At 58.0% G+C, this 12,756-nt stretch overlaps 1 protein-coding gene across 2 annotated transcripts; it reads right to left on the reverse strand.

Moving 5' to 3' along the window:
- Positions 1–5,932: 5,932 nt before the first annotated feature.
- LOC142066568 (uncharacterized) lies at positions 5,933–9,913 on the reverse strand. Of its 2 annotated transcripts, XM_075114172.1 has the most exons (9): positions 9,738–9,913; positions 9,216–9,472; positions 9,028–9,113; positions 8,411–8,469; positions 7,919–8,036; positions 7,612–7,723; positions 7,071–7,288; positions 6,747–6,872; positions 5,933–6,274 (listed from the first exon to the last, which is right to left on the reverse strand). In XM_075114172.1, exons 1-9 carry the CDS (start codon positions 9,880–9,882, stop codon positions 6,154–6,156), a joined length of 1,242 nt encoding a protein of 413 aa, XP_074970273.1. In that variant the 5' UTR covers positions 9,883–9,913; the 3' UTR covers positions 5,933–6,153. The 2 variants fall into 2 exon arrangements, with proteins under 2 accessions (XP_074970273.1, XP_074970274.1); XM_075114173.1 differs by lacking the exon at positions 7,071–7,288.
- Between the last annotated feature and the right edge of the window lie 2,843 nt (positions 9,914–12,756).

The following is a 12,756-nucleotide window of genomic DNA, read 5'->3' on the forward strand; positions in this document are numbered from 1 at the left end:
GGAGCAGAGCCTGAGGGGCCCAGCAAGCCCCAAGCTTGTCCATCGTGTCAGACTCGAGCGAATGCGTGTTGGTGCTGGAGCTCCCGCTCTTAATAGCAGATACTTTAATATATTTTCACTACGTGTTGCAGTTGAATAGCAAGTGCTTCCTCCAACCAAGGCTCCGAGGAGGGACGAGGCTCGGGGAAAGCATGCTTGGTTTCCCTGCAGAAACCCTGAAGCGTGCTTTACTCCTAGAGCTGATGACAGCCCGTAACAGACCCAGGCAGCCTTGTTTCCTGCTGGCTGCTGGGTTGCTTCCTTACTTGCGACTCAAACTCGTTGGGTTTTGCACGTTTCCGATAAAAGCACAATCTCTTTGGCAAAAGGATCGTGAATGATGTTGCCGCTTGCAAAGTCCTTGGGCACGACTCTCCTGTATTTCCTCCCAGAATATTTTCTGCTCCTGCAGTGTTCTTAGGGGAAGAAAAACCCCAGCTCAGTGAAGCGGGTGACCGTCTCTGCACAGCCTGGCATTAGCCCTGTCTGCCTGGGTGTTGGGGAGAATTTGGCGCCACTGAGGGCCGAGTCCTTGCCAAGGCATGTCCGTCCTTCCCCTGAGCTCCAGCTCTTCCCAAGCAGCTCAGAGGCGCCGGTGAGCACGGCTCAGGAGACGCCGTGTCCGTCTCCAAGCCACAGCTCCCAGCACGCCACGTGGCAAGGGAGGGACCAGAGCGCCCAGCGTGCCCTGGGGCCTGCACACCCGCACTGAGCCCCGGGCGCACCCAGGGCAGGCCGGGTCCCCTTCCCGGCTGGTGTCCATGGAACCCCCACCCTGCCCGGGCCCGAAGCCCCCAGCCCAGCAGGAGGGAGCAGCTCCAGGCAGGGCCGCGCTGCTCCAGCCCCAGGGAGATCCCCTGGAGACCCCCATCCCGCCCCGACTGGGACTGGGGGCCTCCCCCAACACCCTGCCCGGGTGCAGGCTGCGGGCGCAGGGAACGGCCCTGGCTGCCCCGGCGGCCCGGCCCCCAGCACCGCTGCTGGGCTGAGAAGAGTCCCACAGGCCTGGCCATGGTCCCCAGAGCCGGGATGGCACCTGCAGCCCCTCCAGGTGCCCTGAGACCCGCCTCGGTGGGGAGCCGGGGAAGGGCAGGTGTCCAAGGGCTTTGCTGTCCCAGCCACAAAACCTTGCTCAGCCCGATGCTGAGGTAGCTCGTGAGGGACGGCGATGGGAAAGCACGGGAGGCGGGCGTAGGGAAAGGTTTTTCACAGAGGTTCATGCGTGTGTTCTACCAGTTTAATACTTGTTCTCAGAGCATCACGATCGGGCGGTGTTGCCCTGCAAGGGGATAGCCTGGACTTTGTTTCAATTTGGCGGAAGAGCAGGAGACGTCCAGAGAGAATCCCCAGCAGATCCGGTTTCATGTTCACCAGTGACTGGGAGAGAAAAAGCGAGATCCAGGGTTAGTGCTACAGCAGACCTAACCCAAGGCCATAATGGCCTCTAATCAAGTGTGAGAGGACACTGCAAAGATGCAAGCCCGCCAGAGGAAAGAAAGGATGAAAGGGACCTGCGCAAAGGAAGAAACCAGATTTTGCACGTTTGACCATCAGGCAACTGGCTTTCTAAAGCCCGTGAAGGAACCTCCAGAGGCTGCCCAAGGCCACCTCTCCAAGGCACCCACCTTCCCGCACGCTCTGCACACCCACCGTCCTCATCTCCCAGCTCCCCACAGCACCCACCTGTGTGGGAGATGGATGGGCTCACCATGGCAGGCTCTCGCCATCAAGGCTCCCGGGAAGCACAAGAGACAGTGAGTGGCTGGACACGTCGCCATGTGCCTTTTTGTGCTTCCTGGGCTCTCGGTGTGAGCTGTGGGGGTACTCTGGGCCCGTCAGTGTGCCCCTCTCTGCATCCCTGGAGCCCTAAGCATCCCTTTGAGGGCACCGGTGTCCATTTTGGGACTGGCCACTTCCCCTTGCTTTGCTTTCTGCTGTGGCCGGCCCCCCTGAGCGTGCCTCTGGGCGCACCCTGGACCCCTGGGTGTGCCTGTGGGGTCTCCTCGCACCCCTCCATGTGCCTTTCAGTGCACCCAAAACCCCTCGGTGTGCCCTTTTGTGCACCCTGCAGCCCCTTGCTTATCTGTCAGAGGGCCAGCCCAGCCCACTCTTGTACATTCTGGCATGTTGCAAGTCCCATGGGCAGCCTGGACCGCTCCATGTTCCTTCTGCTGCACTCACAACCCCCCCGGGTGTGCCTTTCAGTGCACCCCAGGGCATTCTGTGGGCTCTGGGGGCATCCTAGAATCACAGAATCATAGAATAGCTTGGGTTGGAGGGGACCTATAAAGGTCATCTGGTACAACCCCCCTGCCATGAGGAGGGACATCTGCAACTACATCGGGTTGCTCAGAGCCCTGTCCAACATTTGCAGGGATGGGGCATCCACAACCTCTCTGGGCAACCTGTTCCTGAGCTTCACCGTCCTCACCATAAAAAAATTTTTCCTTATCTCTAGTCTAAAGCTACCTCTTTTACTTTATAACCCTTACCCGTTGTGCTATCGCAAGAGGCCCTGCTCAGAAGTTTGTCCCCATATTGGGCCCAATGTTGTTCAACATCTTTATAATGATCTGGATAACGGCATCAAGTGTAGCCTGATGAAGCTTGCTGATGACACCAGTTGAGTGGGGAAGTAGATAGTCCAGAAGGGAGAGCTGCTCTGCAGGGAGATCTGGATAGGCTGGAGGATTGGGCCAGCAAGATCCTTATGAAGTTCAGCAAGGAGAAGTGTAAGATCATGCACCTGGGAAAACATAATCCAGGGTTGCAGCACAGACTGGGATCCACCTGGCTGGAGAGCAGCTCTGTGGGAAGGGACCTGGGGGTCCTGGTGGACAGAAAGCTCAACGTGAGCGAACAGTGGCTGCTGCGGCCAAGAAGGCCAACAGGATGCTGGGCTGCATCAAAAAGGGCATCGCCAGCAGAGAGAAAGAAGTCATCATCCCTCTCTACTCAGCGCTTGTCAGGCCACCCCTGGAGTGCTGTGTGCAGTTCTGGTCCCCACTATACAAAAAGGATGTGGCCAGGCTGGAAGGGGTCCAGAGAAGGGCCACCAAGATGATAAAGGATTGGGAAGTCTGCCATATGAGGATAGGCTGGGAGAGCTGGGTTTGGTCAGCTTTGAGAAAAGGAGGCTCAGAGGGGATCTCGTCACCGTGTACCAGTACTTAAGGGGTAGCTACAAAGAAGATGGAGCCTCCCTTTTTACACGGAGTCACATGGAGGGGACAAGGGGGATGGACACAGGTTGCTCTTGGGGAGATTCCGATTGGACACGAGAGGGAAATTTTTCACAGTGAGGACAGTCATCATTGGAATAATCTCCCCAGGGAAGGGGTTGACTCGGCCACGTTGGACACCCTCAAGAGTCATCTGGAGAGGGTGCTCTTCCTAGAAAGGTTGGACTAGATGATCCCTGAGGTCCCTTCCAACCTGTGATTCTGTGATTCTGTGATCTTTCCTATAAGCCCCCATTAAGCACTGAACGGCCACAGTAAGGTCTCCCCGCAGCCTTCTCTTTTCCAAGCTGAACAACCCCAGGTCTCTGAGCCTGTCCTCAGAGGAGAGGTGTTCCAGCCCTCGGATCATTTTTGTGGCCTCCTCTGGACCCGCTCCAACAGGTCCATGCCTGTCCTGTGTCGAGGGCTGCAGAGCAGGACGCAGCACTTCAGGGAGGTCTCACCAGAGCGGAATAGAGGGGCAGAATCCCCTCCCTCGACGTGCTGGCCACACTTAGCGTCCTTAAGGTTGGAAAAGACCTGTAGGGTCGTTGAGTCCAACCGTCAAACCGTGCACATCTTTAGATGCATCCCAGGGGACTCTTGGCTTCCCGGGCTGCGCGCGCACATTGTCACCTCATGCCCAGCTTTTCGTCTACCAGTACCCCCAGGTCCTTCTCTGCAGGGCTGCTCTCAATCCCTTCAGCCCCCAGGCTGTATTGATACTGGGGGTTGCCTCGGCCCAGGTGCAAGACCATGCACTTGGCCTTGTTGAACCCCTTGAGATTCACATGTGTGCACTTCTCCAGCATGACTGGTCCCAGTACAGACCCCTGAGGGATGCCACTCGTCACTGATCGCCATCTGGACATTGAGCTCTTGACCACTACCCTCTAGAGGCGAGCACCCAGTCAGTTCCTTATCCAGAAGAAGGGTAGCAGCTGTGGGTTTCTACATCACACTGCCCAGCAATGCCGGGAGCATTCCACAGGAAAAAAAGCCAAAGTCAGGGTGCTTGAACTTGACCACACTTGCCCAGGGGAGGCCCCTGGAGCTCTGAGTAGAGATAGGTGGAGCTGGTGGGAAAAGAGGAGCACACAGCATCAGCACTTGGCATCAGCAAAGACACCATGTCTGAAATGACACTGCAGGGACAGACATGGCAGTCTGCTTTGCAGAAGGGCTATTATCCGTCCCTCTCCACGTTGATGGAATATCGGAATCATCTTCTTAACTCCCACAACAAAGCTTCAGCTGTCAACTCGGCAGCAGTGGCAGGGCAAAAGAGAGCTCAAAAAGGCTGAAGAGCCCTACGCTTGTGCTATGGCTGGGGATGTGGCACATCATTAGCAGGGTTCTCTGGAGGGTTTAACTGTACCTCTACACACGTGCGGGGTGTAGCACCAGGTTTCTGGGGACTCTGCGGTTCTCCTCTTGTGCTATGTTCCGACTGGTGGCGATAAGAAGATCCTGACAGTGATAAGCCAACGCTACTTGCTGGTAAACTGCCAGCACATTGACAGGATCAGCATTGAAATAAAGACTGACCGGAACAGGCACGTCTCATTTAGCTTTGGGATATGAGATTGTGAAGCTTCATCTTCAGCCCAGGAAGCCTCTGATATGTCAAGAAACCACACCAAAACGGGGGTGGTTTAAAATCATGGGGACCTGTGCTTGGCCATGAATACAGAGCCCAGCCAGCAACAGCCTTGCTGCAACAAGCGGTGCAGGTGTCGGGGGCCTAGTCCATGGCCTGTTTAGAAAGGCTGTGTTGAAAAGAAGTTTGGCAATTGTTAAGTCACACGTGGAAAGCACCACCCAAGATATTGCAAGCAACATGCTTCCATGGTCAGCATGGATAAGCTGGAAAGGCGCAGGAGCACTAGAAAAGTGCTTCTATTCAAAGCGAAAGCCTTAAAAGAGCGAGCCAAGTAGAGCCCCCAGAGGGAAGGACCACCCTTGAGCCTTGAGAAGAGGAAGGAATGAGAGAACAGTTGGAGCAGGACAAGAAAAAGAACAGCAAGTCAGGCTTGTAAAATCTGATGGGTCCATCCTCTGAGCCGGTGAGGCCATGGGCCTTGTGACTTGTCCCCTGACAAGCTTTTGTTGAACGGTGCGGATGTAAAAATGAAGGTGGTGTGCACCAGAGACAGCTCTGTCTGACGACCTCCCAGCAGCAGGACCTTGCACTGGAGAGCACTGAGAGCCCCTCCATTCCCCACAGTGCCCATTTGCATCTCCTCTGTGACCCTGGCTGCAGGTTCTGAGACTCCCCTGGCCCTTTGGTTCATGCACACATCCCCTTCAGTCCCACCCGCGGCATTCGGGTGCCCTCCCTTGCCCTCCTGGCAGGCTCAGAGTGCCTTCTTTCCCTGCAGGCGCCCTTAGATGTCCTCCTCAATCCCCATCCCCGTGTGCTCAGGCGCCCTCCCTCCACCTTGCTGGGCACTGCCCTCCTCTCCTCTCCCCTTCCTGCACGCCCACATCTCCCCTCCTCCCCTCCAGTGCTGCCCAGTTCCCACTTTGGGCAAGACCAGGCTGAGCTGCATGTGCACGGTCACACCGAGGGTGCTGGCGACGGGAGGCACTGTGCACGCAGGCTGCTTTTGCAGGAGGATGGGCCAGCACGCGGGATCAGGAGCTGCCCGTCCTTTCCAAAGCCCTGCCAATGAATGTCCTTCCGGGCAGGGCTTGGTGACCCTGGCGTCTTTATTTGGCATCTCCAGGAGGAATGCAATGTTTGGAAAGGTCCCACTCTGCTGAGGGCTCTGCTGCTGCAGAGCAGGCAGCGCTGGCAGCAGGAGCGGGAGCTCCAGCACCAACACGCATTCGCTCGAGTCTGACACGATGGACAAGCTTGGGGCTTGCTGGGCCCCTCAGGCTCTGCTCCTCAACGCCGGGCTGCAGGTCTGCGTGGTGCGACTTGGCCGTACTGCGCACACGTCCCGTATGCTGTCGCGCTGGCCTCGTGCTTTTCTCTGAGGCCGTGCAGCTCCATCTTCTTCCCGACGCTGAGGGGGAACCAAAAGCGTGTTGACATCAGTTGGAAGTAGAGAGAGGAGGGCAGAGACCTCCTGCCTGCCAGGCCTGGTCCTGGAGGCTTGCTGTGGTCTCTGAGACACCCCCTGCTCCACTGGACCAGGCCCATCAGCTCAGGGCTGAGACCTGGCAGCGGACAGGTAGGGCCCTCCGGGCAAGGTGTCCGGCTGTGGGTGCCGTGGCAGAGGAGGGACAGTGTCTGTGGGGTGGAAAGGCAGAGCCAATCCCAGAGGAAGAAAGCCATGTCCCCGTCTGCCCCTGTTCTGCCTGCGGACATCTCCCTGGGGCTGGAAGGCAGCTCTAACTCAGGGGCACAGCCTCAGGACCTCGCTGCTCTCCTGCCACCCAGCTGTCAGTACAGACAGTCCTTCCCAGCTGCCGCTGCCCGGGCAAGGGAGGAAAATGTGCACCAGGGAAATGCCTCCCATGCCTGGAGATATTTACCAGTGGACCTCCTTCGGGACTGTTGCCTGCAGCCGGTTGAGCTCTGTCTTCCTCTTCCACACCTGCTGGCTGGATCTGTACCGCTCCAGTTTTGCCAAGACCTGCCTTGCTCGTGGTGACCTGATGCTGCAACAGTAGGGACAAATTCCCTCTCACACCCTGCCCTGGCCCCTGCTCACAGGCTGGGGCTGCCCAGGGACCCCAGGCATCGGGGCTGACCCCAGGCATGCCCGTGTCAGGGGAAACTGGGCCCCTGACCCCGCAGACGGGCGGTCTCTGCCGCTCGACTCTCCCCAGCCTTGCCGGGAGCTGCCGCACGCTTACTCTGGCTGTGGCGTCTCCAGCAGAGGGGCCGGTATCTTCCCCTTCTCTGCCCGGGGATGGCAGTAAGAAATCTCCTCCCCATCCCTTTTGGCCCAGGAGATGACTTCCTCCTGTCCTGCCTGTACTTCGGCCCTCTCCTGCGTGCTACTTTTGGGCCAGGGCAAGCGCACCCTCAAGTCAGGCCACTTCACTTGGAGTATTTCGGACTGACTCTTGGCCTGGGTGGGACGAAGAGGAACGTTAGAGCCCAGGTCACACCTCTCTCCCGCCCCTGGACAGGGCAGCACTAGAGACGCCAGGGACTGCAAGCCCCCGGCGGGGACCCCGGTGCAGGAGATGGGGGAACCGGGAGGTGGGGTCCACGTGGAAGCCAAGCGTGGTGTCAAGAGATGGAGTCATTGGCCAGGCCGAAAGGCAGAGGCAGGAGGAGTGACGGGATGAACACGTCCGCAGTGTCGCGGCTGTCTTTGAGGACACCCTCTCCACAGAGCCATGTTTTCCTACACGTGACACCATCGTTACGTCCACCTGTACCACGTACCTCTGCTGCTCCCAGCCGACTGTCCAGAGGAGGCAGCCAGACTTGAGGACGGTCCGTCGCTCTGGCTTCCTTGCGTTTCTCTGCACGGGTCCCCTCTATTGGCGGCAGCACGCTGCAAACACACCGCACACGGGGCTTGGACGAGAACAGCAGGCGCCTGTTCTTCAGCTGGTGCTCAGGGAGCAGCCCCGTGCAGGCAGCACAAGGCAGCTCTGCACGGGAGCTATGCCTAGGCCAGGAGTCAAGTCAAAGCCAGGACGAGACGGCCATGAGCTGTGGCCGCTCAGGGGTGGCTGAAGAGTCTCACCTTACGCTACCTGCTGCAGTCCCCGCCTTGCCCCTCTTCTCTCCCGTCACACCAAGGCCCCCTGTCCGGACGGGAGAAAGACGCCCTCGGGAGAGCAGGCGCTCAGCAGGACGAGCCCCTGGAAGCACAAGACCAGGAAGCTCTTCACAGCTGCACCTCTGGGTCGCTTCCCGCAAGACGGACATGCCATCTGTGCACGCGACTGCTACTAGTGCCAGGCCTGGACCCCCAGGCCTTGCCGTCGGGCTTCCTAGGGCGGTCTTGGCCCTTTCCCGACGACCACTATTTCCCAGCCCTCCCTTCCCACGGGGCCACGCTGCTCCCTGAGCACTTCCTGCCCCACTGCTTCCTTCCTTGGGGCCCCATTTGGAAAAGGGGGTGAGCTGGGACGTGCTGGTCACTTTGGAGAACCTCTCGCCCCGGGGAGGTGGCATCACATGTGGGGAAGACACGCTTGCGTCTCTACATGGCGTGGGTGCGTTGTTACGGTACCTCGTTGGGCCGCCTTGTCAGCCAGTTCTTTTTCAGACGTGGCACTTTTGTACACAAGCCTGCAAATAAGAAGGTGCCGGTGGTTTCAATAAGGGGCAATGGAGTCCCCTGCAGCCCCCACTAAGAAGCTGCTGCCAGAGCTGCTCGAGAGCTGAGCTACTCTCAAGTCCCCAGGTTTGCAGAGCACAACATACAACAAGGTGGCAATAGACATTAGGAAAGGAGCGTCAGCAAACTCCGCGTGAAAATGCTGACACCTTGGGCTTGTTTTGTTTGGGTGCTTCTCTATTTCATTCTCACCCAAAGGAGAGGGGAGGACCAGAGGAAGCTTTATGGGAAAGGGTCCCTCACTGCCTCTCCACGCCCCACACGGGTGGGAAGGTAAGCAGGCCCTCTCCCCTGGTGCTCCACTTGACGACACCCCACTTCCCAAAGGACGAGGGGCGGCCATGCACTTCACGGAGAAGCACCCCTTGGGCACAGCTACTCCACAGCAGCTTCCCGAGGAGAGCAGCCCCAGGAACTCGGCCTTTGGCACCTCTGGGCGGCTGCACCAAAGAGGGGCTGAGAAGGTGCTCGCTTGGTCAGCCCGGGGCGACAGAAGCAAACATACTCACTGTGGGAACACAAAGATCCCCCCAGGAGGCATCTGGAAAACAGCTGTCTCATTGCGGGCTATGACCAAGGGCCTCAGGCTTGACTTCTGCAAGGAGGAGAGAGGCAGGGGAGTGAATGTGCCCGAGGTCATGGCTTCGACCTGGCTGCAAGAGAGGTAGAGGGAGCACTGAAGAGACAACAGACTCACTCGGAGGGCAGTGTTTGCCAGGATGCCGGTCTTGTCCACGTCTCGCAGCAGGTCTTCGAAGAACCGCATGACCACTCTCCTTCCCCGGCACACCAGGATGCCAAAGTTCTTGAAGACAAAGTCAAAGTCCTTGCCTTCGGTCAAGGCCCACGCGATGACATTTGTGGTAGCCTTGACGCACTTCAAGACCTTTTTCTTGGGGATGGAGAGGTAGAAGGCAACCTCGGCGTAGATCAGCTCTGCAACTTCTAAGTCCTCTGCAAAGAAACCGCCCGGCAACAAAGTCACTTGCTCAGCCTTCAGCAGACTCACATCAGCTCTCAGCACCGTGACCCATCAAGAGCCCACCGAGCCTCCTCCCACCCCACCGACTCCCCACGCAGCAGCAAGCGGCCCGGCCTGCCTTTGGGGGCCAGCACCCTGTCCCCACGCAGACCGCTGCTCCTGTCAAGGGGGAGCAGGAGGGAAACGCCAGCTCTGACTCAAGGCTTCAGAAGCCCAGCCCTGGAGGTCTCTTCTTACCGGGCCGTGATCTGGTCTCATAGCGGAGCTTCTTCTCCAGCAGAACTGGCTTGTCCAGGTGGAACATGGGTTTCTGGACCTTGACACTCGCCTTGTTCCCATGACAAAAGTCCTCCTCCCTGATGTAGACGGTGGCCATGCCCATTAGCCTGACAGCCTGCCAACGAGAGTGAGAAAGAAACAGCCGTTGGAATTGTTCCGGTGGGAGAAGAGCGTCGAGGCACACTAAGGCTTCTCTGTTGGCCTGCCCACCCCGGTGGTCGCCAGGGACAAGGTGGGGCCCCATTGGAAAGCTTTAGGGAAGAGCCTTGCCCTCCACCTTGTTCCCCTCTCCCTCCGCTTTACCCTCCCACCCTCTGCCCAGGCCACGCAAGGTGAAGGACAAGCAGGACACACCACCCGGAGCCTGAGAGGGCCCGAGGAGGGCCAAGCCCTGGACACTGCCCCCGGCTCTCTGCCCGCTCATTACACCCTGCCAGCAGGCCTAGGGAAGCCTCCAAAGAAGAAAGCCCACGTTCTTCTTTGTCCAAAGCGGGGCTTTGCTTTTTCTCTCCGTCCACTCAGAAGTTGCTCTGTGGCAAAGCTGTCCTCAGCAGGATCCTTCTGGGGCATGTTTTCTGCTTCCTAAGCCGTTGGGGGGAGGAATTAAAGGCCGGGGAGGGGCCAGGACACAGCAGGGTCTGGAGGACAGCAAGGAAAGCAGCCCACCTTGTTCAGCAGCAGCTTTTGCCGATAGCACTCCGACACGCTATCCCAAATGCTGGCCATCTCTGGGGAAGAAGAGCGAGACAGGGCACGCGTGACGTCAATAAGCTCAGCGCCTTGCCAAGGCAGCAGGTGCAGGCGTCGTCCTACACCACCGCCTCCCCCCTCACACCACCCATGCAGGAACTGCCCTGCAGAGCCGAGTTTTAGCTGTGTCCCCATGAGAAGGCGTCCCGTGCTGGGGACACAGCTCTGTACTTGAAAGAAAGAGGGGAGAAGGCTTGGCACAAGGACGGGCTCCGATCCACGCCACGAAGGTGTCTCCGAGTTCCGAGCCTCGAGCACGGGACCTTCTGGCAGCACCTACCCTCCTTTGTGAAATCCGCCAGGTGAGGAGACAGTGCATGGAGGAAGGCAGAGGAGAACCACTCCATGGCTGCAGCTCCTCCTGGCCGAGCCCCTCCGCTCCTCCTGTCCACACAGCACCGGCGCTGTGGCACTGCCTGCCTCCGCCTCCCTCTGCGGGCTGCAAAGCAGCTCCCAAGAGCAGAGCAGTGGCCAAAGCAGCCCCCCACACCTGAGCTCCTCCCTGACTGGCAGGGAAGTGCGGGCTGGGTGCCGTGGGGAGAGGCAAGGTGTCCCGGTGAGGGGGTGTGCCCCATTGTGACCACGACCCGTGTCAGAGGGGCTGCAGGTGAGCACAGCCCCTGCCACAGAGGGCATCTGGGGCAGCTGTCCTCACCCACCCGCTGCCCTCTCCACAGGCAGACCCAAAGGGTCGCCTACAAGGGCTGCTGAACAAGGACACCAAGACCGTGCCAGAGAGACAAGATTAGGAGACTTGAAGGGTGAACAAAATCAAGTTGAAACTAAAAATTCCCCCAAATTCCCAGGCGTCCTTGTCCCCAGGTAGCCCAAGCAGAGAACGTCTAGGTGCCGGGGACCACATGCTTTTGGGAAAGGTTGCTCAAAATTGTTTTGAGGTGGATATGAAAAGAAGCCTGAGTGTAGAGAGCAAGAGGACAAATTCCAAGGAAATATTTTTAACGTTGGATTTCAGTGCGGATACAAGCGAGCATGGCAGATTGGGTAAAAACCCCGTTATTTTGGAATTGTGCTTGGAGCCAAGTCAGCTTTGAATAAATGTCAACTGATGTGTGCTCAGATCCTCTTCCTTCTCCTTAAAGACCCTCTGTTCCCTCCCTTGGGAGAAGAGAGCTGCTCTCTGCCCATTGGGGACCGCTCTTATCCCCACCGTGGCCCTCTGTACCAGTTCAGGTCCCCTTTGCTCCCCTCCAGGCGTGCTCAGATGCCCTCCAGGCTGATTCGCTATTTTGGAGGACCTCTCCCCTTCCTCCTGCGAGATCTCAGGCTTCCGTGGTTCCTCTTCATGCAAACGGTGATTCCGAGTCATCCCATGCTCTCCTGAATATGTACGGATCCCTTCTCTTCCCCATAGCTCACACTCTGATCCTTTCCGCTTCCCTCTTGCAAGCACACCTGTTCCCTCTACACCCCTGTTCTGCATGATCCGGTTCCTTCTACTCCCACCCAAGCATCCTCGTAGACCCTCCACCACTGTTAGTAAGCATTAAGGTGTACCCTCTTTCCTTCTCTGGGTGCTCAGATCCCCTCCTTTCTTCTCCACACGTGCAGAGAGCTGGATCTGGGATCACACACACAGAGTTGGGCAAGTTGGAAAAAAGCTGTTGACTGATTTAGTTGAAATACATGACAGAGATCACCAGGTCCGTCCATTTGGCAATTCTCCCGCTGCGGTCGGTCCTTGTTATCTCACAGCCAGAGGAGCCCAAAGCCTTGCAGTCCGGCTAATATTTTACAAACCTCTTTCCCCGTTTAGAAGTTCTCAGAGCTGATGCTCTGACTCTGCCCCTGCAGCTGGGAGGCTGTGGTGTCTCCAGGGGAAGCTACATTTAAGTAGCCGATCTCCGAAGGTTGAGAGGGGGATAAGCAAAAGGGTGAGTCTTGGCTTTCAGCTTCTCCTCCAGGCTTTGCGTCCTGCGTGGCCTTCAGGGTGCTGAGAGAGTCTGGCGCTTCTCGCGGTGGGAAGCTGAAAACAAATTTCCTCTCTTAAGTCATTCTGCAAACTCTGTCTGACCCTCTGCCACCTGCACAGCCCCAGCGCCCCTCCCAACATCTCTGCCAGGCAGTGCAGGGCTACGGGCAACACCTTTCACTTGGACTAAGGCTCCGATACTCTTCCTCAAGCCAAGTAGCTGACAGCCCCCATCGACCCCAGAACCTCCTCTGACTTGGGACAGACTGTCCGTCAGCCTCCCTAGCACCTGAAAGC

The sequence above is a fragment of the Phalacrocorax aristotelis genome, chromosome 19 (genome assembly GCF_949628215.1).
Source record: "Phalacrocorax aristotelis chromosome 19, bGulAri2.1, whole genome shotgun sequence".
Classification (NCBI taxonomy): Eukaryota; Metazoa; Chordata; class Aves; order Suliformes; family Phalacrocoracidae; genus Phalacrocorax; species Phalacrocorax aristotelis.